The 27049-nt window shown below is 47.9% G+C and overlaps 10 protein-coding genes across 10 annotated transcripts; 6 read left to right on the top strand and 4 right to left on the bottom strand.

The window, feature by feature from the left end:
- Positions 1-2072: 2072 nt before the first annotated feature.
- On the top strand, positions 2073-4109 carry PGRI_033220 (flavin monoamine oxidase family protein; the record flags this gene model as incomplete). Its single annotated transcript, XM_040791035.1, has 1 exon — positions 2073-4109. The coding sequence occupies one exon, from the start codon at positions 2073-2075 to the stop codon at positions 4107-4109; it is 2037 nt and encodes a 678-aa protein (XP_040644091.1).
- Positions 4110-4522: 413 nt separating this feature from the next.
- Positions 4523-6419, bottom strand: PGRI_033210 (uncharacterized protein; the record flags this gene model as incomplete). Its single annotated transcript, XM_040791034.1, has 2 exons — positions 4523-5873; positions 5926-6419. 2 exons carry the CDS (start codon positions 6417-6419, stop codon positions 4523-4525), a joined length of 1845 nt encoding a protein of 614 aa, XP_040644090.1.
- A 2626-nt stretch (positions 6420-9045) lies between these two features.
- PGRI_033200 (Haloacid dehalogenase, type II) lies at positions 9046-9756 on the top strand (the record flags this gene model as incomplete). Its single annotated transcript, XM_040791033.1, has 1 exon — positions 9046-9756. The coding sequence occupies one exon, from the start codon at positions 9046-9048 to the stop codon at positions 9754-9756; it is 711 nt and encodes a 236-aa protein (XP_040644089.1).
- Positions 9757-11562: 1806 nt separating this feature from the next.
- Positions 11563-14584, bottom strand: PGRI_033190 (uncharacterized protein; the record flags this gene model as incomplete). Its single annotated transcript, XM_040791032.1, has 6 exons — positions 11563-12862; positions 12943-13356; positions 13813-13879; positions 13931-14175; positions 14263-14466; positions 14547-14584. The coding sequence occupies 6 exons, from the start codon at positions 14582-14584 to the stop codon at positions 11563-11565; spliced, it is 2268 nt and encodes a 755-aa protein (XP_040644088.1).
- Positions 14585-15865: 1281 nt separating this feature from the next.
- Positions 15866-17722, top strand: PGRI_033180 (uncharacterized protein; the record flags this gene model as incomplete). Its single annotated transcript, XM_040791031.1, has 1 exon — positions 15866-17722. The coding sequence occupies one exon, from the start codon at positions 15866-15868 to the stop codon at positions 17720-17722; it is 1857 nt and encodes a 618-aa protein (XP_040644087.1).
- An 894-nt stretch (positions 17723-18616) lies between these two features.
- PGRI_033170 (Zinc finger, C2H2) lies at positions 18617-19448 on the top strand (the record flags this gene model as incomplete). The annotated part of the gene is made up of 2 exons (XM_040791030.1): positions 18617-18868; positions 18936-19448. The coding sequence occupies 2 exons, from the start codon at positions 18617-18619 to the stop codon at positions 19446-19448; spliced, it is 765 nt and encodes a 254-aa protein (XP_040644086.1).
- Positions 19449-20596: 1148 nt separating this feature from the next.
- On the top strand, positions 20597-21880 carry PGRI_033160 (phosphatase PAP2 family protein; the record flags this gene model as incomplete). The annotated part of the gene is made up of 3 exons (XM_040791029.1): positions 20597-20685; positions 20733-21268; positions 21366-21880. The coding sequence occupies 3 exons, from the start codon at positions 20597-20599 to the stop codon at positions 21878-21880; spliced, it is 1140 nt and encodes a 379-aa protein (XP_040644085.1).
- A 130-nt stretch (positions 21881-22010) lies between these two features.
- On the bottom strand, positions 22011-22824 carry PGRI_033150 (vacuolar protein sorting family 37 protein; the record flags this gene model as incomplete). Its single annotated transcript, XM_040791028.1, has 2 exons — positions 22011-22497; positions 22547-22824. 2 exons carry the CDS (start codon positions 22822-22824, stop codon positions 22011-22013), a joined length of 765 nt encoding a protein of 254 aa, XP_040644084.1.
- A 491-nt stretch (positions 22825-23315) lies between these two features.
- On the bottom strand, positions 23316-23972 carry PGRI_033140 (ankyrin repeat protein; the record flags this gene model as incomplete). The annotated part of the gene is made up of 1 exon (XM_040791027.1): positions 23316-23972. The coding sequence occupies one exon, from the start codon at positions 23970-23972 to the stop codon at positions 23316-23318; it is 657 nt and encodes a 218-aa protein (XP_040644083.1).
- Positions 23973-24311: 339 nt separating this feature from the next.
- On the top strand, positions 24312-26786 carry PGRI_033130 (tRNA ligase; the record flags this gene model as incomplete). Its single annotated transcript, XM_040791026.1, has 1 exon — positions 24312-26786. One exon carries the CDS (start codon positions 24312-24314, stop codon positions 26784-26786), a length of 2475 nt encoding a protein of 824 aa, XP_040644082.1.
- Positions 26787-27049: the final 263 nt, after the last annotated feature.

The raw sequence follows: 27049 nt of genomic DNA, 5'->3' as shown, positions 1-27049 counted from the left end.
AACAATTGACGAGGTCTGTGATTCATGCAGTCACTTTTGCAGGGGCTTATATCACCATGTTATTAGCCATGTATTTTAATGTCTATGTGATTATTTGCATCTTTATTGGTGCGGGGCTGGGCAAGTTTTTATGTGATTGGATGGTTGTTACAGTAGGAATAGATGACGTGCAAGATGAGACACGGAAATTGGAGGAGACAACGATATGTTGTGATTAATGTTTGATCTTTCTTTTTTAGCGTTGATATCCTTTTCTTTCTCTGTTACCGTTACTATATACCATTTTCCCTTTGTTACTCCTAACAATGAATTCTTCCTTTACGCACTTATCTACAAAGAATAAAGCAATCTTTAACAATGAGATTCTACTTCTGTTGATTTCCATCTCTTAAATGACTGTCTTTCTAATATGACTCTTTCAGCTGGCTATGTTGTAGTAGGTTTTAAACAAGCTGAATTCCACCACATTTGGGAGCGATCATTTTGGGAACAGTTCCCTTAGATCCATTAAGCTCTACATCCTTGACTTACCACAGAAGTTCCCTATACTCCGTACTACTGATGACTTTGGGAGCAACACCCCATTTTCCCAGATATGAATTCATCTGAAGATACCCAGGACCTTGAACAACGCTTCAACGAGACACATAGACACTTCACAACCACCATGAAGACCATCCTACACACACTACGACAGGATGGCTTCTGCATGGAGAATTGCTGGGACATCTGCGACCAACTCGATCTGCTTGATTCCCTTCTGGGGGATATGGAGGAAATTGGCCCGGAAATGGCATTAGAGACTCCACAACGGGCCTTCCTGCATGGATTACCTCGATCCTACTTCCTGGGCTATAAATTCCAGTTCGATTGTCGTGGTGTGCAGACTGGGTTGGATGATATTCGAGGTATTCTGGCCGAGTGCTTTCATGACGATTGTGCTCAGCTTGCCTGTATAGGGCTGGAAGGTCTCCTTGCCAGGCTTCCGTTCTAGTTGTTTTCAATAGATTTGAGCTGTCTTCTCTAGGAATGAAATTATTTGTGTAGTAAAGAATCAATGTTAGATATGCATTGATATTCACGTGACGCGGGTCATGGCGGGTCTCCGCATCTGCATTCCTAAACCGTTTAAGCCTTGGCCTAGTTAGGTACTGGTATGCGAGTACGGAGAATTTTTTTGGTTTGATATGACTATTTCATTGTTATCTCTTCTATTCCGTTTGAATGGAAATTATTATACGTTTACGTAGACTAACACGTTGGAATAGAATGTTGAGAATATATCAAAATCTCAGTCTTGTCTGATGGAGAGACTACATACTTGGGGAGTAGCCCTATCATTTTGCTATTGAAAAAGATATCGAACGGGCGCTGGAGTACGGAGTAGATACAAGCCATAGCAAGGAAGTGAGTCATGATAATCCAAATCAACCGAATACCCAATCTAAGAGTTCTAATTCGTCTTTCTCTTTCTAGAAGCTATTCAGACACGGGGCGTGCCAAGACTATCTTTTGCCGACTGTTCCGATCTCTGTGCATTACCAATTCAGATAACAAGCTGGAGATTGTCGATCTAACTCAAAAATTCATATCCTATATTGGCAAGAAATCTTCCCCGCGATTAATATCGAATACGCCCCCGGGACTTAGCCGCAACACCCCGGTCTAAGATAACGTATAGCGGAACAAGCCGCCTTGATAAGAGAAATATACAACAGCTGTATCAATCCAGAGTTTCTAGTTGGCTAAGAGAGAGCTATTAATTGTATACTGGAGATTCTATGCTTTTACGTAAAACCCACAGAAGTTATGATATACTAGTCAAGCTGTAGAGGAGGATATACTACCCGTGGATGATATCGATCCAAGGTACTATCTCCCCCAGCTTCAATTTGACCAGATAAGGAACCTAGAGCACATCCTCAAAGATAGTAGCTCGAGATATTGGGAAGTATCCGAAAGATAATGAATACAAGCAAAAGATAGTCCTATAAAGCGTCCCCAAGTATGAAGACAAATAGGCCATCAAGTGCTCATAGTTCATTCACACATTACTCTTGCCCGAGCCAAGAATGAAGGTTTACCTACAACATACCCTCTTAGGGTTGGGTCTATCAGGCCTAAGCCTAGCCGGGGTCGCAAGAAACATCGAGGTGATACGGTTTCACAGCCCCGGGGGTGTAACCACCGACTCACTACACAACATCCACGTCGAATTCCTGGACGATCAGTTCGAAGGTCATCTGCAGCTCGTGTACGGGGAATGCGGGCTCCGAGATCCGATACAGAGTCACCATTCGATCGGGAGCACGTTCGTGAAACGCGAAGCACACCCAGAGCGATTCGTCTGGACCACACCATCTGACGCGCCCCATTCCAATTGTCTTCATGCTTTCTCCGGATCAACGCTCCTGGGACGTTCTTCCCCCATTATGGTCTCATCACCTGTTCAGAAGCGTGAGAGTATCGCCGATGTAGCAGATGCCACGGGACCATGGTTTGACGGAGTGGCGTACATGAAGTCAAAAAAGCACAGCGACGCATTTGTCTCTAAAGCAAAGAAAACCTCCGTTGCTATTCTTGGTGGTGGAATGTCCGGCTTGATGACGAGTTTGCTGCTCGAATCTGTCGGTATCCATGACTGGCACATCTATGAATCGTCCGGGCGAGTCGGTGGTCGTATTCGTACGAAATACCTCAACAACACTACTCCCGAGCAATATCAATATCAAGAAATGGGACCAATGCGATTCCCAGTAAGCATCACATATGCCGACACAAATGAGACCCTCGAAATCCAAGATCACCGCATGGTCTTCCAATTAGCCAACGTCCTTAACAAGATGAACAACGACAACCCAGATCTTCAAGTCAACTTCATCCCCTTTGTCCAGAACAGCCCCAACGTCCCAGCAGCATCTGGCGGCAATCGTCTCCCAAATGGTCGAATCCCCACTGTCTCCCAAGTCGCCGCCAACTCATCCCTAGTCTACAAAGCCCCCTCATCAAACGAAACTGCCGTCGAAGAAGCCGAATCCGCATTCGACGACTACACAAAACTAAATGACCGCGAAACAATTCGCAAACTAGCAACAAATATGTACCAAGCCCACAAACAAGCCGTCGACGACGGCATGTTCCACTGGTCCGAAGCCGGATACCTGAAATACGCAATGGGCTACGACGCCAACATCACCGACTACGTCGCCGGCGCAGACACATCCCCGATCTGGGGCGGCTTATATGATGACGTCTACTTCGCCGCAACAAAATGGCGCACAATCGATAAGGGTCTGGAATCACTCCCCCGCGCATTCTACCCCCACGTCGCGGAAAAGACAACCCTCAACCGCACAATCGACGGTCTAATCTACAACGAGACAACGGGTAAAGTCGCCGTCGCATGGCGCGACGATCTATTCCAGATGGTCCCCGAAACCAAAGAATACGACTACGCCGTCGTTGCTGCACCATTCAGTAAAGTCAGACTGTGGGATCTGCCGCGGTACTCGTCGCTTCTGAGTCGGGCTATCTCAACAATGAATTACAGCCCCTCGTGCAAGATCTCGTTGCTGTATAAGACGCGGTTCTGGGAACACATGGAAGAACCCATCTTTGGTGGATGTGGATCTGTTGATATCGCCGGTGTCGGGAATGTCTGCTATCCCTCGTACAACATGAATGCGACGGGTCCTGGTGTGATTCTCGCATCTTATATCTCTGGTACGCCGGCGCGGTCGACGGCGGCGTTGAGTGAAGAGGAGCATGTTGCGCTCGTTCAGCGTGCGATGGTCGAGGCCCATGGTGAGATTGCTGCTGAGCAGTTTACCGGTGTGTATGAGCGACAGTGTTGGGAGGTTGATCAGCATCAGGCGGGTGCTTGGGCTAGTCCGCTTGTTGGGCAGCAGGAGTTGTTTTTGCCTGCTTATTATCAGACGGAGTTTAAGACTATCTTTATTGGGGAGCATACTAGTTATACCCATGCTTGGATTTTCTCGGCGTTGGATTCGGCGGTGCGGGGGACGACGCAGTTGTTGCTTGATCTTGGTTTGGTTGATGAGGCTAAGGAGATTGTTGAGACTTGGATGGGGAGGTGGATTAAGTTGTGAGTGATTTGATTTTGGAAGAGTATATTAGCATTTTGGAGTACATAACTTTAGATGAGAAGACCATATATGCACATATTTAACTGGACAGTCTGGAATCTGTAGGTCAACAGGGGATGGCGCTTAGTGTAGAGCCATCATTCGAGGTTGGTCCTAGCCAGGGAGGTATCGCATGAGATTTATATGTAATCGTAAATTGTCATTTGCTCTGAAAACATGGGGTATATATACAAAGACATGCTGCCCTTTCCGGTAATCGAACTGGTGAACAAGAACCCTTAGCGGGAGGGGCACTACTTGATGATGCAGTCAATCGGTTGATCGACGGCAGTTCATCGCCAGCAGGAAGATCCTTGACAGCCAGCATAAGAAAACAATGATGACGTTGCCATTAATGACGAGGATTTGTGCCCTAGCTAGTAATACTCTTTCCCCTTAGACATAGGAGCCACCGTCTCTTCAGTTCCAAATGCAGCATGCTTGTACTGTTCCGAGCCCTCGACCTCCCCGAATCGTAACTTGATATCACCAATCGCATCCGGAACCACATCGGATCCCAGACAATGCCCTTTGGTCAGATGGTCCAATTCTGGGTTTCGAGTCGTCATCAGCATGCTGGAGAAGGAGGTACTCTGGGCAACGCCATTCTCGCGCAAAGCAAACAATCCAACGATCACACAGGCAACAGTGACACCGAGCGCGGTCATATAAGCCGCAAGCAGGTTTTTACTATCATAAGAGTAAAAATTCTGGGGCGATGAGATTGTCACAGGCAAGCTGGAGTTCGCGCCATTGAGACTGAGCAGACTGTAGGTGAAGTTGTGCGAGAGATCTTCTATTGCCCGGGCTAATGTTTTATTCCGGCAAAGCGCAGATTCCGGAGTTGCAAGACGTAGCAAATTGTAGTCTGTACTGTTCCACACATCTGGACATGCGAAAAGACCGGTCTGCTGTATTGACCTCGTGGGGGATTCCCAATTGGTTGCTCGCAATGTGGACGTCAAAAAGGTTGTCAATGACCCGATAGAGCTGATGATCATGGTACTTCGCAAGAGATCAGAGAATAGCAAGTGAGTCAGGTAGAAACCACCATTGACATCTGACTCCAGAGGGAAGTCAGTTGTAGTGAGCTCGCCAGACCTTCCGTCCCAATTCGAGCGTGCCACATGCTTCGTTGATATAGGCGTGAGAGTCCGGATACCGTTCGTAAAATTTAGGTTTACCACGTATGAGGTATTCCAAAGCTGACAGACAAGCTCGGTTGGTTGTGTGGCATTGTCGTTCCATAGGGGGTTTGATCCTGTGGCGAACACGTAAATGGTGTTGTTAAGGGCTGTACTAACAGCTGTCGAGTATACAACGGGGAATCTGAGGCTTTTGTTGGCAACCTGGTAATTCCACTCATTCTGCAAGGAACCATAATTTCTCGCTGAATCTGAAAGGTTCATCCCCTTCATCTCCACGACAGCTTCACTCAGCTTTTGGCACTTGTATGAAGGGCCCCAGAATTCTAGAGTGTATGATGAGTTAGGGGAAGGTGCAGAGAATGGGACCACTTCGGCAGACGAGTAAGTAGCTGTAAATAAGCGGTCGATGGTGGCTGCGGGCGATGAAATCATTCCCGCCCCATGGAAGGTTGCCCAGGGATGCCAGAAAGCATCCAAGGCGAAGTTCACAGTGGGAACACGTATATTGGTAATATTTGTGGTTGTCAGGAGATTGATGGTTAAGGTAGCAGGTGTAACAATGGCCGTTAATGGGATAAGCCTGGTCAAACTGTGAATAAGTGCCTCCCCATAGAAAAAGACTTTATACGTACCATGACATAATTGAAAGTAGGACGAGCGTTTTCGCACACATCCAAACGTCCAAGGTGAGCAAACCGAGCGGGCTGGTCAAGACGGAAAACATGCCATCGATCCCGCGAATCTTCACAAACTTGCGACGGAGAGTGGCCCACATCTGTTGCACCCCTGCGATCCCAATCGCCGACACAAAAAATGATTTAATCAGGAAAGCAAACCCGGTTCCGATTCGAATTGCCCAGGTTTGTTGGTCGACGGAGTTGACACGGGTGTTGTCGAGGCTTTGGTAGTATAAGTGATGGCCCATCGAAAACATCGCCCCACTAAAGACCAATACGACCATCATAGTCGGACACCGCCATCCGGTTCCCCATGCTGCCGGAGTAACTCCATCTCTAGGAGGAGAGGCGTATGTTGTTGCGTCGGGTGCTTTCTGGTCGTGGGTCTGATCGGATGATTGAACAAGAACAGGGTCGTTTTGAGTGTGGCCACCGTTCAATCCCAACATAATGACAGTGTAGTAACTGGGGTCCCCAGATTCCGGTTGGAAACCTTTTGCCAGTCCTTCACAAACTCGAGGAAGACAAGGGTGGGAATTAACCTCTTATTATTCTTCATTCTTCTGGGATTCGGGCATATCCGTTTTGACCCTGACTTAGCCTATCAGCCATGACTTAGAGCTGCAGGATATATTAGCGCTTTCACGTCAGATCCACTTTTACGAGGTCACTGTAAACTAAATTGGTTAGCCGCCTGCCTGAGACGAATAGCATTTGGGCATCCTCCACCTCAAACAGGTGTCAGCCCTCAGGACCGCCGAGCTAATGCATGGGTAAGATTTGCTGACTTGACATGTATTTTGCCAAGTTAATTAGGGGTTATTTTTAGCTGAAGTACACTGCCGAGGTAGTCTGCAGTTGGTAAAAGCCATACTCCGTCCAGAGGAAAAGGGCTGGGATTAACGCCCGCAGGGTCCACATGGTTCTGGCCCGTGGGGGCGGCTCAGGGACCATTTCTTCGCCAATCAGAACAGCGAGAACATTGACTGGGGCTTCAGTGTTGCCTATTTGGATTTAGTGTGGCTTTCTGTACAGTTCAGCCGTGTCCAATTTGGTCTTCATGCATTAATTTAAATGTCAACTAAAACCTGATTAAATAAATTAAAATCCAGTATATGTTGTAGCCCTACAACATAGAGGTATAGAACTCTACTTGTACGATACTATATGACCATGGTCCTTTGTTTGATCAGCTACATACTAGAACGAGCCCTCTAAAGCCCTTTGTCTTACCAACCCACCTAAGGTCATTCCTAGCTCATCGTAAATTGAGCAGAGAAAGCCATTGTGACAATGAAAGGTAGGTCTTCAATTCAAACAAAGGCAAACAGTATCCCAACTACTATAATAGTAAGAGCATATCTCATACATTCCCATTTTAGCCACCAGGATGGCTTTGTTATGGTAGGCCCCATTCCCTCAGCCAAACTCCAATCCATCTAGTAAAAATCCAGAAGTCTACCAAATATGGTACAAGAAGGTATGTTCATGCACAATGGAATCTACACAGACGAGAGATGTCGCATCCGCGGACCCGTAGTCTGGGTAAACGTATTCATCGCGACTCCAGAAAACCGCAACAAAACAGACGCGGAGTTCATGGACCTAGTGGCAGACACTATCCACGCGAGAATTGCTAAGAAAACACCTATCAATGTCTCGATTACCCCCGAGCCTATGCATCACAGAGTCATGGGATGTCTATCGTTACCGGCTCGTGGGGATTATTGGGCTTTTGCTAGATTTCGGGATTTGTATCTTGATGCTTTTCTTAAAGATGCATTGGAATTGGCGCTTTTTTACCAGGCCGAGTGTGCGGCGGGGAATATTGAGATTGATCGCGTGAGGCTTTTTCGGCTTTTTCATTTGAGGTCGGATGCTTTTTAGTGGTTTCATTGATATTCATTGGGTTCTTTTGTTGATACGGGAGGGATGTAGACAAAGAATGGAACAAGTGCGTATATTCTTTGAAGAAAGTGAAAGATTGAGCGTCTTTGTTTTATTATTGTGGTATATTCCAAGTCCAATCTGAACAAAGAGTTCCCTAAGACCTATCCGATGAGCTTATTTCTTTAATATCGAGGCCTGAAAGGAAGATGTACTTTGTCGACTCCATTCCTATATCTGGCACAAAACGACAAAACTCTTTGTTTTTATCAGCAGCCCAAGCAGCTTTCTTATAATGAGGCATATTATCCTGTCTTAGTGATAGGTATTTATTCATCGCCGCCTCCTATACACACGTACAAATACCACTCAGAGGGGGAAAAAAAATAATTCCTCACTCGAATTAAGCCAATTTTCAAGCTCATTCCCTGATAAAAAACCTAACAAACATTACTATGTCTACACGAACCGCGTTTATAAATCGCATAGATAATGAGCCTGTACCTGACGGCCCTACAGGAAATCAGGTTGTGTGGGTCACAGTATACTTCGACCCGGATGAGGCCAGGCTTAATGATCTCGACCTGCTCCGCTGTATGATGTACCGCATCGTGAACCAACAGGTTACAGTGAATAATTTACCCATGCATCACAGATACTCTCACTGTATATCAGTCCGGGTTGCTGGGGACCTTCCCGACGAGGCTGCAATTTATGAAGTGGCAGAAGTGATGGTGGACCGCCTTTATAGGAATGTAAAATCGGGAGAATATGTCGTTAATCGGAGTTATATATTGCGTAGAAGGTCGCGGGATCTTATAAGTCTTGGGCCTTCCACGAAAAATGTTCACTGGCCTGTTTAATAATGATTTATTGTGTGTGCATTTTTTACGGTCTTCTTAATATATTTACGTAGTTGATGTTTTTTGTTCATTTCACAAACGTCTTCACATGTTTATCTTTCTGGGGGAATATCAGTCCGTGTATTGTACTACAGTCTTTCAGAAAGGCGAATGAAAAATAGGAGAGATAATAAGTATTATCCCTGAGCTGGTGGATGAAGCATTTGGATTTCTAATCCAAACATTCCCCGCCAAGAGCATCAGATCTACATGTCAGCTTACCAAAATTCTCATTTCTTCGTAAAATTTTGATTCTACCTTCATAGCAGGTACAAGAGCTACATCAATGTCTCAGCCAAAAATCAAAGCAGTCTTTTTCGACTTCATGGGAACATGCCTCGACTGGCACAGCAGCGTAGTGCAAGCACTACCCGCAGCAATCCCCAAAGACGAAGCCTCAAAGTTTGCCCTAGAATGGCGCAGACAATATTTCCTAGAGAACAGCAAGCGTGTCAGCAACAATCTTCACCCAGAAGATATCGATATCACCCTTGCCCGCACCCTGGAAGCTCTCCTCGACCAGTCACCTGACCACAAACCGCACTTCGACGCCGAGACGAACAAGAAAATCATTGAAGCATGGCATTCGCAGAAGGCATGGCCTGAAGTCTCCGATGCAATCAAGAGTCTGCGACAAGATCTCGGGTTGGAAGTCTTCGTCCATGCGAATGGTACGACACGGCTACAGTTGGACTTGACTCGGTCTTCTGGGTTGGAATTCAACATGCTATTTTCTAGTCAGTTGTTGGGTGCTTATAAGCCCCGTCCTGAGGCTTATCAGAAGGGGCTGGAGCTTGTGAAGCTTCGTCCCGAGGAGGTGGTTTTGATTGCGGCTCATGCGTATGATCTGCGGGGTGCGCAGAAATGTGGATTGAGAACTGTGTATGTTCATCGGTGGACTGATGATATTGATGAAGATATGGAGGTGGTCAAGAAAGAATTTGATGTGTTCTTGGAGAATATGGATGATCTTGCTGGTGCCATTCGGGGATTGTGAGTGATGACTGGGAGGTTTCGAACATTCATGTATATTGTGACCCAATTGAATCTAGTGTACTCCATAGAACATGCAACGACTCCAGTGCTAAACTAAGAAAAGTAAGCTTGATCGAATTGTACCTAGACATTAGAGTAAAACATACTGCGTCAATCCCTGTGCCTTACATTGATGGACTTTCTTGTGAAAACTGGAGTTTACATAATATCTTACAGATCTCTTTAATCAGTATTGCCACAGCTATAAATATTTCTCTTCAAACCATTTATAAAGTCTCTTTGAAGGTATCATGTGACAGAGAACAAATAGGGAAGGTGCAGGGGAAAGTCCATTTTAGGAAGATAGGTGAGACTATAAAAGGATTCCTCCCACCTTTCTCCCTCTTCTCTTCTTCCTCCCCCCAATCCTCCCTGTCTCACCGTAGTCCACCCGAGGCAGCGCAGAGGGTGGTCCTCGAAAGACATCAACACCAAGTTGCTGAGGCCTTCGAAGGTCCGAATACAAATCAAACTCACAGTTCTCGTGCGAGTCCTGATAAGTTGGTGACTGAACTCTTGGAGCTCAGTAGTCACTGACAGATCCCACGGAATACATGAATAGGGGGTGTTTTCACCCCTATTGATTTTGTACATTAGTCACTTAGTATAGCCAAGTCTCACTTTGTTTATGGGCTTACAATGCCCCCGACGTACGCGACCACTTTTTCATCAACTGCTCGGCTTGTCCCGGCGCTTGGAGAAGATATGTGTGATGAGATCCAACGCGTCTACGACACTTGAAGACCGACTTGCAGATTCGCTTCCCCCACCGGACGCGATTTCGGAGACATACAACCAAAGGAGCAGCGGGTCTGACTACGGTACGACATCGACGTGAGACGCCTTGGATACACAACCGCAGTATTTATACCAGGTCCGAAGCGTTTCAAATCACCGCCACGATGCTGCCTCTCCTACGCAATGCAGATCTTTGGGATGGTGCTTGGTTTCTTCAACCTATTGTGCATCTGCCATCGCTTGAACAAGGAATGGTCAAGCCAAACCGCCATCCCTGCGAGGTGGACCACGCAGAGCCAACTTCGCGCAATGGCCTGGGGTTTGCTTAGTGGCACCGGTGCCTGTCTGTCAATGAAACAAACTCAAGGTTGCGTTGGGCCTTGTGGGGTATACTGCAGAGGATTGGTTCAAAAGAAAGGTATGAAAGCAGCCTGCTAGATCAGGGCTTGTTAAAAGAGCACAAAGCTAAGTATCCACCGCGCCCAGGTTTGTGTCTTTTATTTCAACATACTCCTCCATTTGTGTCCGGGGCAATTGAGCTGCCATCTGACTTTGATCTGCCAGGTTTCATTGAACAAAACCCGACCCTTGGAGCTCGAAATACCCGACGGTGACTATAACGACAGGCATGGCATAAAGGTCTATGGCAGGAATGATTCCATTGCCATTGAACTCCCGAGAGTGATCTGCTTGCTATACCACGAGATGCCGGTCAAACACTACAACCCAGTCCCAGAAGGATGATGGGTTGGCTACTCTTCTTTCTATAAGCACTGGATTAGAGTCAAGGAGGAAGTCATAAATCGTTCTTCATTTCATTTTACATATCATACAAATCGCGCACCCTTCTGCTCAAAGCTCCGATGCAGATAATGGGGACCTCTTGCACAAATTACAGAAGCAGAAAAGCTGAACAACGATGTGGCCTGAGCGCGACGACGGCACTCTGGATCTACTTTCTCTGGAGGCTATATCACTTCGATTTGTTAATTTATAAATGAAAAAGCCAAGTCAAAACAGTACCACTATATCAATGGTATTTCCTCCCTTTTTGGATTGGCACAGTCTGCCCTTCCAGTCCGAACGCAGCATGGCAGACGCCGCTACTCAGTCCATCCTCACGGATCAATTCACCAAAGCGGATCCTCTGTTCCTTTAGATATTCTCCCTGGTTGCTAGTAAGGCAAAGACCACCACAGATCTCATCCAGTGCTGGATTTCGAGTTGTCACGAGAATCTGGCTGAAATTGTCTTCCACGGGGACACCGTCGGCAACAAGGGTATATAGCCCTATACTGGCACACAGAAAAGATAAGCCGAAGCCCACAAAATACGGGACCAGGAGCCAGAGCGGCGAATAGTGGTACACCAATTCTGTTTGGAAAGATGTACATTCCGTAGTGGACGTGGGAGTATTCCTCCCCATAACTGATAAAGTAATGTTCTGCATGAGCTCTGGGACGCCGGTCTTTATTTCGCGCTTTAAACTGAAAGTGCTCTTGATTTCATTCACCGACATATCGACCAGGTTAGAGAGGACAAAAGATGTGTTGGATTCGAATGCATTTTGCTCATCGAGTCGCATGGAGATAATCCCAGCCAGGTTGCCATATAGTGAGTCCCGAACTGCAGCCATATCAAGCGCTTGCCGCACGGTAGCATTTTCTATACCAACACTTGCGTAGTAAGCATTATTGAAACTCTCGCCCCAGTCGACCTTGTCTGCTTCGCTGAGATTGCCAATCGTCGTTTTAAACGTGGGAATCCCAGCACTGAAGGTCACATCGACATTGTATGTGGTATTCCAAGTACCGCATAACAATATATCTGGACGACCGTCGCGACTTTGCTTCTGGTTTGATAACACCCATATCATACTCTTGTACTCAGCATCGGGAGAAGCATAATAGTAAAAGAAATCGCCATGTTCAATGTCATGTACAACGCCGGGCCCAAGAACCGCCTGGCCTAGTTTGAAAGACTGAGTCTCGCAGCTCATTGCAGGGCCCATAAATGAGGTTGAATAAGAGCAGTTCTGGCCACAAGGGGACGCGAACTCTACAGGAGTACCCCCGACTATCGTTTTCGCCGCAATTTTGCTCATAGAAGGGGCAGGCCCCCCGTACGGTGTTCGATTGCCCCCGGGAGCTTGCTGCCAAACGGTGAGACTGCTTGGTGATCCGGCTCCAAACATGGGCACCTTGCATGGGCGGACTAATGTGTGCGTTGTATACGTGACCGAAAGAGTGCTGGGGGTGAGAATTGAAATGATGCCGAATGACCACAATAGAGCAGCCATAAGTAGGACTAAGGGAGCCGCCAACAGATCTCTGGAAAAGAATGACAGCAAGCTGGACTCGAGGGTAAACATTTTGTCCAAAGAGCCTATCTTGAAGTATCGTCGTCTCACTGTGAACCATTTGACCTGAGAGAGAGAGCGATTCCGACGGAGATCGCAAAAATGACCTTAACAAGAAAGGCCGCACCGGTCGCAACACGCAGGATCCAGGCTTGGGAATAGTTGGCAACTGGTTTCCCATTTAAGTAGTTGTAGCATAGATGATGACCGATGCCGATGATAATCCCAACTAAAATAAGGCCGAACATGGTCGCAGGTACGGGCCATTTGCTATATTCGAGGATGCGGGTTGGATCTTCTGGTGGAACATAGTGCGGATCTTTGTATTTCGTCGCCGACTCATGTACCAGCCCATTTTTGATGTTCTCGACTATCGTAAGTGGCTCGGTTTGTTGCTGCCTCTGTTTGGGTTCTCGTGAGCGCTCGCGCGAAACAGGCGACACTTCTCGAATTTGGCTCCCTTCACTGGTTGCAATTGTTTCATAATGATGGTCGCTCCGTTTATTCTGGCCTGGCTCATGTGAGTGCCTAGGGTATCCGGGGGATATAAGACTCATGATAAAGGTATACAGTATATGTTCATATTCGGATTTCGGGATGCTCAAACCCTCAAATAGTGGAAAGTCTGGGGTCAGCCTCAGGTTTTGGCCCCAGGGCGTCTTGAGGAGCCTTTGACTCAGCCTTCAAAAGGCCAAGAATCATAAGTTGAGCGACCTCGTAAACTTCCAAAATTGGAAGTTCACCCGGCTACCGTACCCGGCTTATGTCACACCCAGAGCAATAAAATCGAAACAGCCACATATGCAATGCCTCATCTAGCAGACTGAGAAGACAATGTATTGGACTCTTGCCTCTTCTTATACGAGACTTATTTTCTAGTCCGACCTCTCCTAGCTCTGCAACTTCACGAACTCAAAATACCACCTCCCCCTGCGCTCCATCAACTCTTGATGCGTTCCCTGTTCCACAACATTGCCTTTGTGTAACACTAAAAGAAAAGTCGGTGCTGATTATGGTGAATGAGATACTTGTTTCTCACCATAAATACAATCGGCCTTCTGCACCGTGCTTATTCGATGCGCAACGGCGATCGCCGTCCGGCCTTGAGCCGCCGCATTGAGAGCATTCTGGGCGACCTTTTCAGACTCGGAATCTTGTGCAGAAGTTGCCTCATCTAGGAGGAGGATACGTGAATTGTGAAGTGCTCGCGTAATGGCTATTCGCTGTTGCTGTCCGCCAGTGAGCATGGCGCCCCTCGCTCCTATGATCGTCGAGATACCGTCACTGAGCTGAGCGTTAGTAGATATTTGTTTGCAAACAAGAGATCCAGAAAGGCAAAGGGCAGAGATGGTGCAAAGGAGGTTAGCTTACGGCAAAGTTTGGATTAAGGCGTAGATATTAACATCCTGGCATACTTTGGTGATTTTCTCCTCGGAAATATCCTCATCGTTAGTCCCCAAGGTGATGTTCTTCCTGATAGTCCCTTGATATAGAGTCGGTTCTTGACTAACAAGAGCAAGGTGACTCCTGTAGCTCTTGACATTCAACTTGGAAATGTCTTGAATCCCGCGCCGCCTAGCGAGATTTATTCATATCTAGTGCGAAGAAGAAAATAGCCCCTGCACTGAATGCGCTTACGACAACACCCTACATACGCGATGAAGAACTGCACTATAGAATAACCTTCGTGCATGATTAGTCTGCCTCTATACTAGAAATCTGACGCGATATAGAGAAAGTTGGCCGACTGTGAAGCTACATAAAACGTCGATGACTCGAGCGTTAAAACGAATAATTTTCGTCTCTGGAATTCTAATATGTTGTAATACTATTCCTAAATATGACTTTTAAGATTTAGCGAGGCAACTGTCTTAATCGTAGAGCTTGTTTTACACGTATATGTCGCTGAAGCTGTATACGCTACTTTTGACTGTCGAGCTATGTCCCCAAGGATCTTCAGTCGGACGAGACAATAAGTAAGAATAATAGGAGTAGTTACCGTATAAACGAGTCCTAGCTTCCAGCCTATCGTAATCGATATAGCGATACCAGCGACTAAAATTGTTGAGATAATGAAGATACAGCCAAGTGTTACGCTACTCATTCCTGCAAGGTTGGTGGCATCTGTGGATAGTGAGGATGTAAGTGAACCAGCTAAGAACCTAGCTTTGTCGACCATGAAAATATCCAAATAGAGTATTGCTCGGAAGGAATGATCCCTAGCACAGTGAATGAGACTCTCGGAGCAGTAGGCGAAACAGAGACCCGATGCTCCCCAGTCTAGGAATACAGTACCTCCCACCCACATAAATATGAATGTAGGGACTTCTGAGCAAAGATTGGACTATTTAGCGACAAACTCGGAGCCCCGAAGTTCCCATTAGGTCTAGGGTGGGTTCCTTCCAATGTCACCTTGGAATACGCCGAGATGATAATTTGATTGATTGTTATTAAACTAAAACTGATGCGATATATTGGAATTATACTGTAACTAAAGTACCTATCCAATCGAGATCTGCATAAAATTTGAAGAAATAGTGACTATACTCGAATATATATCACGCCCAGATACTCCAATCTACCAGCGTAGATACCAATGAACTATATCGTAGGACAAAAGATATTCTAAAATATATTTTATACCCTATTAAAAATGATTACTTGGAGATGATGCTTTTTTCCGTTATTCGGATAATTAGTTAGCCTCAGAAGGATTCACTAAGCATTTCAGCCCCCTTAATGGGGCCAATGGGGCTGAAGCTAGCGCTCGGTTCACGATGCTGACTGAACACAATTGGAACGTCGGGCTCTTTTCTTCCTTGACATTACGGCTTCTACTCACAGTTCTTGTATAGCCACATGAATTACGCGCTATACTTACGTTCTGGTCGCGATAATATATTATTGAGCATTAAGTCGGGTTTCCTAACCACAGAAGCTCGCTTAAACAAGGAACACCCCTAGGAACTTTGTGATGGAGAAAGGAAAACTCATTGCGACACCTCAGCGAACATGGCCCTGGAGAAACATCGTGTGGACGGTAGTAGCCGCAGGGATAGTGGGCCTGGTGGGGTTCAGTAAATCGCCTATCCCGACTCCACGCTGGGCATGTCGGGACGATCAAATCCAAGACTTGCCCTATGGATTATTCCCACAAGAGAACGACCCATTCCAGTTTCTCCCCTGCACAAATACAAGTCATCTGCCACCACTGGACGACCCGACTCCACGACAATCATGGGCCGCCCTCTTCGACCCCAACCCAGAGCATTGGAGCTGGGGGAGCACAGGCCGAGGCATCTACCTGTGTGGATACTTAGATCTCCCACTCGATTATCACAACTCTTCAGACCCTCGTATCGTCCGCATTGCAGTTACCAAATTCCAGGTCGCTGGTCTGGCTCATAAGAACGATCCCAGTATTTCAACCAAGAGCTACAAGAGCGAGCGCACTATCGTCATAAACCCAGGAGGCCCAGGAGGGAGCGGGACATCTTTCCTTTGGGAGACTGCGGAGGAGACGACCAACCGCTTCAGTGACGGCCAATTTGATGTGCTAGGGTGGGATCCCCGCGGTGTGAATTCCTCACTCCCCGCCGCGTCCTGTTTCCCTCGATATGGGTTCCGGGACCGATGGTCACTCCTAGCACACCAATATCGCGAGGAGGCCCCAAAGTCCCAACTAGAGGCTGCGGATGCCATGAACAACGCCACATTCTTTGCCTGCCAGCAGCGACTGGGAGATTTCGGTCGCTTCGTCAGCACCGCATCGGTGGCACGCGATCTAGATGAGATCCGAAAAGCACTCAACGAGGAAGAACTCACCGGATATCTAGTTAGCTATGGTACAGGTATTGGCCAGACATATGTCAACATGTTCCCCACCCGAGCGGGGCGTTTGATTCTCGATGGAACGGAATATGTCAAGGACCATCGTCTCCTAGGCGGCTTTGGCTGGACTTCTCTCGACAACACGACAGATGCATGGCGCGACGGGTTCTTAGGGGAGTGTATTAACGCCGGTCCGAAGTGGTGTGCATTGGCCAATCCTCTTCCTGGCCAGAACGGGCCCGTCACACTCGCACAGTTGGAAACGCGTATGACCCAGCTACTTGAGTCGCTCAAAGCTCGCCCACAATCCGCATACTCGGAATCAGTCGGTCCTTCTTTGGTCACGTACTCAGCGCTCGTGGATAGAGCTCTCTACCCGGCTATGTACAAGCCAACGGATTGGCCGAGAACCGCACAAATGCTCTATGAACTCGAAGCAGGAAATGCGACTCTGGCAGCCAACTCCATAGATCTCATATGGAACGACCGTTCTGAGAAGCCATCGTATCATGTCCTATCTTCCAGCGAGCTCGATCTTCTCGTGATCTGCGCCGATTCATACGATGCGCCTCTCCCAGACGGACTCGAATGGTGGGACCAGTTGTGGGAGAATATGTCTACCCAGAGCTGGATAGCTGGAAACTCCCGCTTTTTCGCAATTCTACCTTGTCGATATTATAATACCTATTGGGACCCTCCTTCGGAGGTGTATCGTGGCGATCTCAACCATACTCTCAAGACTCCTGCCCTGCTTATCGCTTCCCCATATGACCCTGCAACACCGTTGCGGAATGGAAGAAGACTGCTAGCGGAGATGGGTGACAATGCCCGGTTGATCGTTCATCATGCTTATGGGCATAGCTCGAGACGTGACAGCTCGGACTGCACGGATCGAGTTGCTAAGGCTTATATTTTACACGGGACCCTTCCTACGGAACAGGAAATCCAGTGTTATGCGAATCACAAGCCTTATGTTCGAGGTCTTGCCGGCAACGAATGAGAAGCAAAAGCATGTCGATGTTTTTATATGATTTGCATCCGGCCTATAGATGAATTTCATAGTCAGTGACTTCACTTGGATAAATAAAGCGGGCGATAAGTCCTTTTTTTATGAATCACTATATAAATTCCAAGATGTATTGAAAAATTATGCTCCATTCGAGGAGAGAAACTACTGTCGAGCGCCAAGACAAAGTGGAGCTTCTGCTTTTGATACGGAAGATGTTGCAGTAGGAGCCGGGAAAGCACAGCTCTGCTCAAGAGCTAGTCGAAGATTAATGGCTTCAGAGACATCTATCATAATCAACAATTGCATTCCTTCTAGACATGCATACTGTTGTATAGAAACATAAGGCTACCGTTACATGTAGTTTGTCAGGCCTCTCTTTGACCCTTTAAATCTCGCTATGAAGGTACTTAGAGGGCTTCATGGCAGTAGATAGATCGTATTAGTCTCTGCCTCTATTTTTAGACACGTAGTAGTCGTCACATCCAACATATATTAGGTACATACCCGTCTACCCCTGGACCAGGCCACTGTGCATCCACTGTTTGCTCGACTGATAAGCTGACAAGCCCCCGCAACCCCCTTCCGTGATTCGGGTCGATTCTGTCCCAAAGTTGATCTGTCAATTTATTCGACGATCTCTCTCCTTCATCTCCTTCCCTTCCCTCTTCCCCATCCCTCCTCTTCTCCAACTTCATATTCCCTCTCTCAGACTAGGTACCCAGGTACTAGGTACTTCAGTCTTTCATCATGTTTCAATGCAGCACCTGTTGCGCATCATTCTGGGATCGGGAGGATTGCGATGAGCACATGAGTGACTACCGTCACGGGATTGAGTGTGAAACATGCCCTCGATTGTTCCGCTCCCAGAATGCTTGTAATCAGCACATGAACGCCGTAGACCACTGGGCGCCAACCTTCGAATGTGAAACATGCACCAGCACCTTCAGTTCTCAAAATGGCGCCAACAACCATATGAATGCGAAGGGTCATTGGCTTCCAACCGTTCCATGCCAGACGTGCCCGATGAAGTTCCAATCAGACCAAGCCGCTGAGAACCATATGCTCGCCAACAGACATTACAGGGCCTACTGCTACGATTGCGATCGTGCCTTCAGGGACGAGCACTGTTTACGCCAGGTAGGCACGCTAACATGATCTGAGAGAAACCTTCTGAACCCGTTCCACTCACCCCTCTATCTCATAGCATCTGAATTCCAAGACCCACCGTGGTACTAGTATTCCGTGCCCGTTCTGTCGCACTGGCTTTGTCACGGCTAGCGGTGTTTCCCATCATCTCGAAAGTGGATCCTGCTCTCAAGCTCAAGGCTTGAATCGCGACAAAATTCACCGCATTATCCAACAGCTTGACCCGAATGGCTACGTCTGCAAGAAACAGATTGGGTGGCATGGCGAGGAGAATGTTACTTACTCGGTCACTGACAGTGCATGGAATGGCGCCTGTTGGGCGTGCTACCTTTGCAAAAAGGGGTTCAACTCGCGGAAGGCGCTAGAATCCCATGTAAACTCGCCTGTGCACAAGGAGAAGGTCTACCACTGCCTCAAGCGTGGCTGTCCCAAGGAGTTCCACTCCCTGGCTGGTCTGTTCAACCACCTTGAGAGTGAAGCGTGTGGATTCATTCGCTTCGACGGGGTTCAACAGGTTCACAGGCAGTTGAACGATGCTATCATGGGCAACCGGATGATCACTGGATTCTAGTTCTTTGGCTATTGCTCTGGGGTGTTACAGGCGTTCGGTTGATACTGAATTTGGTAACTACGATGGATGGCCTTATCGGTAGATTGGTTTTTCAATTATTCGCCTTGCTTGACTTACTATCTTTATGAAGATCATATAGATACCCCATTGTTTATTATCAAGAATTACACTATGATGATACACCACAAAGTGTGTCAGCGATTGAGTTTGCGATCCCTGTACATTTTGCTTTCAATTGTAGAAAAATTCCAACGCCTCATACTCACCGTTGACATCTTTTGACACAGCTTGGATGCAGGTTGTATGAAAGAATATGTGATGAGACTGTCAACCGTCCACACTCTATTCTTGATTCCGTAGGAGCTCAGGATTCTTGGCATGTAAGAATAAATACGAATTAACTGTTCTTAACATATGGAAGTACATAGAAGCAACAAACCCATTTCCATCTGTGAAAGCCCCCCTTTTGCCCTAATGCAGTCCGGATTAAAATACAACATCGCTTAATGCGGCTCAATGCATATACAGTTTGTTTGGTGAGTACATAGTAGAGGCTAGCGGGAGTAACACCCGCTAAGCTTAAATCCATTTAGCATTGAAGGAAATGAAATTCTCGAAGTCTTTCTATTATAAGCTGTATCCAGTCAATTCCATTCGAGGGGTTGTTGATTTTTTGAAGATGTGAGAGAGGTGTACTTATACAACCTCGGAGAGATCTATATAGATCAGCTCAAAGGAACATTGAACTCTTCTTTATTTTCGGATATTCTGACTGGTCTATATTATTCGAAAGCTCAAGTGGATTAGATCAAGCTTCTTACTAGGTAATATTTCACCTAGGCAGCTTGAGACTATCTAAGCTATGCCATCTGCTATCGGATATAAGTGCTGTCTCTAAACAATATTAGAAAAGTGGAGTCAACAGTATAGAACGTGAATATTATGTTTAGAGATATAAACTCGACCTTCGAAAAGAATGTATAGAATCAGAGAATGTACGGAGTAGGAATCAAGGAATCAAGGGGGGTCAATATTAAGCTTCTTGCGCACATACTCCGCCACAATCCCTTTAACCTCACCTCTTTAAATCCACGTCATTGCACAAATGTTCTTATTACCATCTTAATTTCATACATACCTATATAGCCATGCCCATCGTCAAAGACACGGTAACCCGTCTCGCCACCATCTCCAAGCTCTTATTACTATCCTACATAGTCGACTGGATATTCATCATGTACGGCCTATCCATCCCTTCCATCCAAATCCAATCTAACAAACCAGTGGCATCGCCCTAATCGGCTATGGCTTCTACGAACAACCCCCAAACCACCACGCCTTCAGTCTAACCGACCAAACAATCAGCTACCCCCACACCAAAGAAACCGTATCAACAAAGACTCTCCTCCTAGTCTGCCTCTTCGCCCCAGCAGTTATAATCTTCTTAATCGCATGGCTAGTCGTCCCAGCAAAAGCCACCTCCACCCCCGACTCCACCTCCCCCACCCCCAAACCCCCCGCAGCGCAATACATCCGCCGCAAATTCTGGGAATGGAACGTCGGCTGGATGGGCCTCGCCCTAGCACTCGCGAGCACATGGACAGCTACGCAGGGTTTAAAGGCGTTAATTGGAAAGCCGCGACCTGATCTACTCGCACGCTGCAATCCGGACATAGCACGCATTGCGGAGTTCACAGTCGGTGGACTCGGGGAGTCGGTGCGCGGTGCCGCAACGCTGGTTTCGTGGGAGATTTGTCGTGATAAAAGTGATTCGTTGCGCATTGATGGGTTCTCCAGTTTCCCGAGTGGACATTCTTCTTGTAAGTTCCTACATTTCATACATATACGTTATCCTGCATTTTATCTGTGCATCGGACATCACACAGCGCAATATACAAATCCAGCTAACAAACCCAGTCTCCTTCGCCGGCTTAGGCTACCTAACCCTCTGGCTCTGCTCCAAATTCTCCGTCGCATTCCCCTATCTCCCGCGCTACCCGGTCGAAGACCAATCCCACCGCGATGAAGATACATCCGTGCGGAAACGCGGCGCCGCACCGCCAGTCTATTTAATGCTCCTTGCCTTCGTGCCCACTGCCACGGCGAGCTTTATTGCCGCGTCCCGCTGGTTCAATTATAGACATCATGGCTTTGATATTCTCTTCGGTGCGGCTCTAGGCATTTTCTTCGCTTATATCGGCTTTAACATGTACCATCTCCCCATTCGGCGTGGAGCGGGATGGGCTTGGGGTGCGCGGAGTCGAGGACGTGCTTTTATGCGTGGGGTTGGGGTTCCTAGTTCGTTGGGGAGTGATGGGTGGGCTGGTGAGAGAGGTTTGGATATTGAGAGTGCAAGGGAGATGGTTAGGGGTCCAGGACAGGGACATGTTAAGCCGGAGACTGGTGAGGGTATGGCTGTTCGGGTTGAGTGATGGAATTTCCTGGCGATTCGGAGCAGGACCGTGCTTTATAGATTGTATTGTATAGTGCATAACAGATCATGAATCGGAGACAGCATGGTATCGTAAATGGTGACTATTTATATCTCGTTGAGTTTATACCTCATCGCCATCCCCCAACACGTCCTTCATCCCATCGTGCCTTGGCCTCTTTCCGGGCAGCTAATTTAGATGCTTCGGCCCGTACGCGTCGCACCCAATCTGCAATCTCCTTTTCTGTCGCCCGCCCGTGGTGATCTTCGTCGAGGAAACTCTCCTCAACAGCGTGACAGACTGCCTCCTGCTCTGTAATTGCTGCGCTGAAGCGCTGGTAGAGCGCCTTCGGCGACCACGGGGCTAGGGCGGCGTCCATCTCCGCTTGCTTTTTGCGCCATGATACTTCCAGCGACTGGTGTGTTATCAGCATTGTTTCAGTAGAGGCGCGGACTTCAGCGAGGTGGTTCTGCATCTCTAGGAGGCGGGTTGCGAGGTCTTTGTTTGATTTAATGAGGGTCTCGAGGTGTTGTTGCCTGACTGTGTAGGAGGGGTGTTGGCTTGAGAGGGCGGATATCAGGGCTGGGTCTTTGAGGATTGTTTGGAGGTCGGTTGTTCTAAGTCGCTGGTTAGAGGTGCTGGTATCTTTGGTTTGGGGGTACCCACGATTTGTCGGATACTAGGTCTGGGAGCCAGCCTTCCTCAATGGTTGGGGGGTCTGGGATATATGGCTGTTGCGGATTGTTGGGGTATGCTTGATGTGTGCCTGTCTGGTCATCTGGCTGCCAGTGTGCAGTGGTGTTTTGCGGGGTGCCGTGTCGACTGGCTTCATGGCTGTTGGGTTTTGGGGGTGGTGGTGGAGGTGTCTCGGAGTGGACGGGGTTCATCGTTTGGGATGAGTAGAACTGCGATTGTGGGGGGAATGGGGACGGTGGTTGCGACATGATATCGGGTTGAATGTTGTGGGATGTTGTAGGTGGAAGCTATGTTACGTTGGAGATGGAGGCTCGAGCTTGGCGGGGAATAGGCCGAAGATCTACGCAGTTGCATCAACGAGATAATACGATCTCTACATATGAACATAGCTAGCAGCTGGATAGATTGCTTGGATTCGTGATATTTCGTGATTTAATCCTAGTTACAAGATCGTATAGAAGCTTCTCTTTCGAGAAATTCGGATGATCCCAACAGGGACTCTTAACAGCGAGCCTTCGCAGCGACTCTAAACTTCATGTGAGAGACAAGAAATCCCCGAGATACCGGTGGTGGTCCCGTCCACGCTGGATTCAATCAGCGGGAACATTGGACTCCGACTGAGAATGCTTGTATGGGGTTCTTCCAGTGGTTCACATCTTCAAACGCGATGGTAATCTCTTGTACAGACAGACAAGAGTCCGATAAGACGGAATGAATTTAACAGTCGAAATTCTCCTGCTTACTCGGTTCTCCGCCGAATATCCCGCTCCATAGCTTCGATATTCGATCCAGCCATAGCATCCTTGACCAACTCGCGCACCTCATTCTGCACCTCCTCGCTGTAATAATCCTCACGGGTCGCAAGCTCCTCAATGCGCCTCTTGAATTCTGGATCAGGTTCACCACCAGCAGTGGCCTCTTCCTCCGTCATTGTACCAACGTTGATCCGCATATCGCTGCCAGGGATGGGCCCGGGGGAGTTCAAGACTTCGGCGGCTTGAGCGTGTGTTGGAGCAGGAGCACCGCCGGCTACTTCGCGGAGATAGGCAGCGACCTGGGGGAACTCATTCTCGCTCTCGAACTTCTCCACAGCTGTAAATTCCTCAGCGTTCTTCTTATTGGTATCCACGCCCAGTTCCTCGACTAAACAGCGCGCGATATCGCTGTCCTCGACCACAAATAGACATGTCTCGCCATCTTCGTCGAGGAGATTAACATCGACGTTGAATTCTTTCACTAGAGCGCGTAGAAGATCGATATGACCGTAGGAGGCTGCGGCGTGCAGCAATGAGTAGCCGGACTCATCTTGGCTCGATGCGATCGAGGGGTTGGAGCGCAGCAGGTCCAGAAGGGCCGTTGGGTTATCGCAAGCCAAGAGGTAGGGATTTTGAGTCATTATGAAAGTATTAAAAGTTCGAAACTCGTATAAGTGAGTCAAAGAGTAGGAGAAGGTCAAGTCAAATAAGCAGAAAAAAAAATATCCGCCTTTCCCTTTCGGCTCCCCGCACTCTGACACACTTGCTCTCTCTGACTCTGATCTTTTTGGTCTTGGTCTTTTTTTTATCTTGGCTTTGCTTTTATGCATATTTCTATTGCCCTTTCTTTCTTCGAAATATACCAAATATACCCCTAGAATACTTTCAGGCAGGAACGAAGTCTCCTTCTGTTCCTCCTTCTGTTCCCCTCTCTGCCCCTCCTCTCCGTCCTCGCCCGCAAATCTTGAGATACACAAAACATGGCGACTCAAGATCCACACGTCATCTCGGAGCTGGTGAAAACCCTAGAGACTGCTAGCAAAGCTAGAAAGGGTGAGACAAAGTTCACTTGCAAAAAGAATAGCTTTGTGGTAGCTGGTACCAACAATGTGACCGTGGACTCATGGAAGTTCCAGGACTGGGATTACAAGCACGCCGGGTTGCCGACATATGCCCGAGGTCTCTTTACCACCAAACGGAAAGATGGTGTTCCTGAAATTGCGACACGCGGATATGACAAGTTCTTCAATGTAGGCGAGACAAGGGCCACAGAATGGCGCAACATCGAGAAGAATACAAAGGGTCCTTACGAGCTGAGTGTGAAGGAGAATGGATGCATTATTTTTATTTCTGCTTTGGAAGACGACACATTGCTAGTCTGTAGCAAACATTCAACTGGAGCACGCGAGGATACAAAATTGAGCCACGCCCAGGCAGGAGAACGCTGGGCAGAACGCCATGTCTCGTCCGTGAATCGATCTGTCAAGGATCTGGCCCGGACTCTGCGCCGGATGAATGTTACAGCCGTCGGAGAACTCTGTGACGACACTTTTGAGGAGCATGTGTTGGCCTACGACGAGGCTTCGTCGGGAATTTACATTCACGGTCTCAACTATAACCAGCCTGACTTTCAGACAATGCCTTCTGGGGAGGTTCACAAGTTCGCTGACGACTGGGGCTTCAAAAAGGCCAAGTTCGAGGTCTTTGATGACATTTTCAGAGTGCAGTCCTTCCTCGAGGGATGTGCGGAGACAGGAACGTGGGCTGGACGTGAGACTGAGGGCTTCGTCATCCGGTGCCATCTGAGCGATAACGGAGCTGAGCCCTACCGGCATTGGTTCTTCAAGTACAAGTTTGAAGAGCCGTACTTGATGTACCGCCAGTGGCGTGAATGTACCAAAGCCGTCATTGGAGGAAAACACCCTAAGATCAGAAAGCATGAGAAGATCACTGAAGAATATCTGCAATTTGCTCGACGGGTTCTGATGAAGAACCCTAAGATGGCATCTGACTACATGAATAACCACGGTATCATCTCTTTGCGGAATGACTTCCTCAAGGAACGAGGATTGAATGGACCTGAGATTATTGCTCTAGAGGCTAAAAAGCAGACCGAATCGCACGAGATCAACAAAAATGTTATTCTCGAACCCATTGCCTCGCTGGGATGTGGAAAGACGACAGTCGCCTTGGCTCTGGTTAAGCTCTTCGGCTGGGGACATATTCAGAACGACAACATCCCTAAACAGAAGAACAAGCCCAAGAAGTTCGCTTTCGAAGTCAGCCATGCTCTGGCAGAGCACAGTGTTGTCATCGCCGATCGCAACAACCATCAACGGCGCGAACGCACCCAGCTCATGGAGGATATCTACCCTGTTCTCCCAGATGCGCAGTTTGTCGCTCTGCATTACGTTCACGAGCCCAAGGCAGACATGCTCCCCGCTATTCGAGAAGTTACCCGCAAGCGTGTGCTAGAGCGCGGCGACAACCACCAAACCATCCGGGCTGGTACCAACGCCCAGGATGAGATCGTCGGAATCATGGAGGGATTCCTCGGCCGCTTCGAAGCCGTCGACAGCACCCGCTTGCCAGATATGAACTTTGATCACGTTATCGACCTCGATATATGCGCCTCGTCTCGCGATAACCTCGAAACAGTCGTCAAAGCTCTACATGCCGCCTACCCCCGCCTGGTTCCAACCATGCCAACGGCAGCAGAACTTGATCAAGCCATCGCCGCTTCCCTAGACGACTACACCGTGACAACAGATCTCAGCTACAGCTACGGCTCTACATCGAAGCAAAAGAACAAAAACAAACAAGAAACCGGTCGTCTCCTCCCCGAACCGACAGACTCCCCCTTCTCCCCAGAGGCCCTCGCCAAAAAGATCGAATACTTCAACATCTCCCTCCCAACATCCGAAATACCCAATATCCTCCACTCTCTCTTCCCCCCATCAACAAGCCCCGAAACAGCCCGTCTCTACAACCAACTCATAAACTCACGCCGTCTCCAACCATCCTTCCACGTAACCCTCATCCACCGCGCCTCAAAGAAAGACAACCCAGAAACCTGGGACCACCTAGCAGCTCGCTACATCGAGGCCCAGACAAAAAATCCAGTCCCAAAGCCAATCCAGTCCCCGCCGACCTTGGGCTCCGCACGCGTGCGCATAGAGCGTCTGGTCTGGGACAACCGCATTATGGCATTCGTCGCACGTATCCTGCCCGCCGAGGGCGAGGCGGATGCTGAATGGCCGTGTGCGAATCCTATTCCGCATATCACGGTCGGTACCGCGTCGCCGGATGTTAAGCCGAAGGAGAGTAATGATTTGCTCCAGCGGTGGGTTGAGGTTGGGTCTGGTGGGAATACGGGCATCTTCGAGGCGGAAGTTCAGGGTGTTAAGGTTGTTGATGGTGTTGTTGGATTAGTTATGAGTCGGGGGAAGTATTGATTGGATGATTGAGGAATGAGTAGTTTGAGTCTTGATTTTTGTGCATTGGCTATGACTATGACTTTGCTGAATTATGCTTTTCGCAGACCTTACATCTAGTGCTCACTTATTCTCTTACTAGCTTTAACGTGGAATAAATGGAAAAGTATTCATCACGAAGTAGTAAGGTCCACCCCCTTTGAGTCAGTTGTGTAGGCATTTCTATACCTGCCGTAAGCGACATATGTTGTAACCTACAAGTCCCCTTTTTGTCCAGTATCAAT

Source organism: Penicillium griseofulvum (genome assembly GCF_001561935.1).
Source record: "Penicillium griseofulvum strain PG3 chromosome Unknown contig_85, whole genome shotgun sequence".
Classification (NCBI taxonomy): Eukaryota; Fungi; Ascomycota; class Eurotiomycetes; order Eurotiales; family Aspergillaceae; genus Penicillium; species Penicillium griseofulvum.
This window is presented reverse-complemented; position numbering and strand designations above follow the sequence as displayed.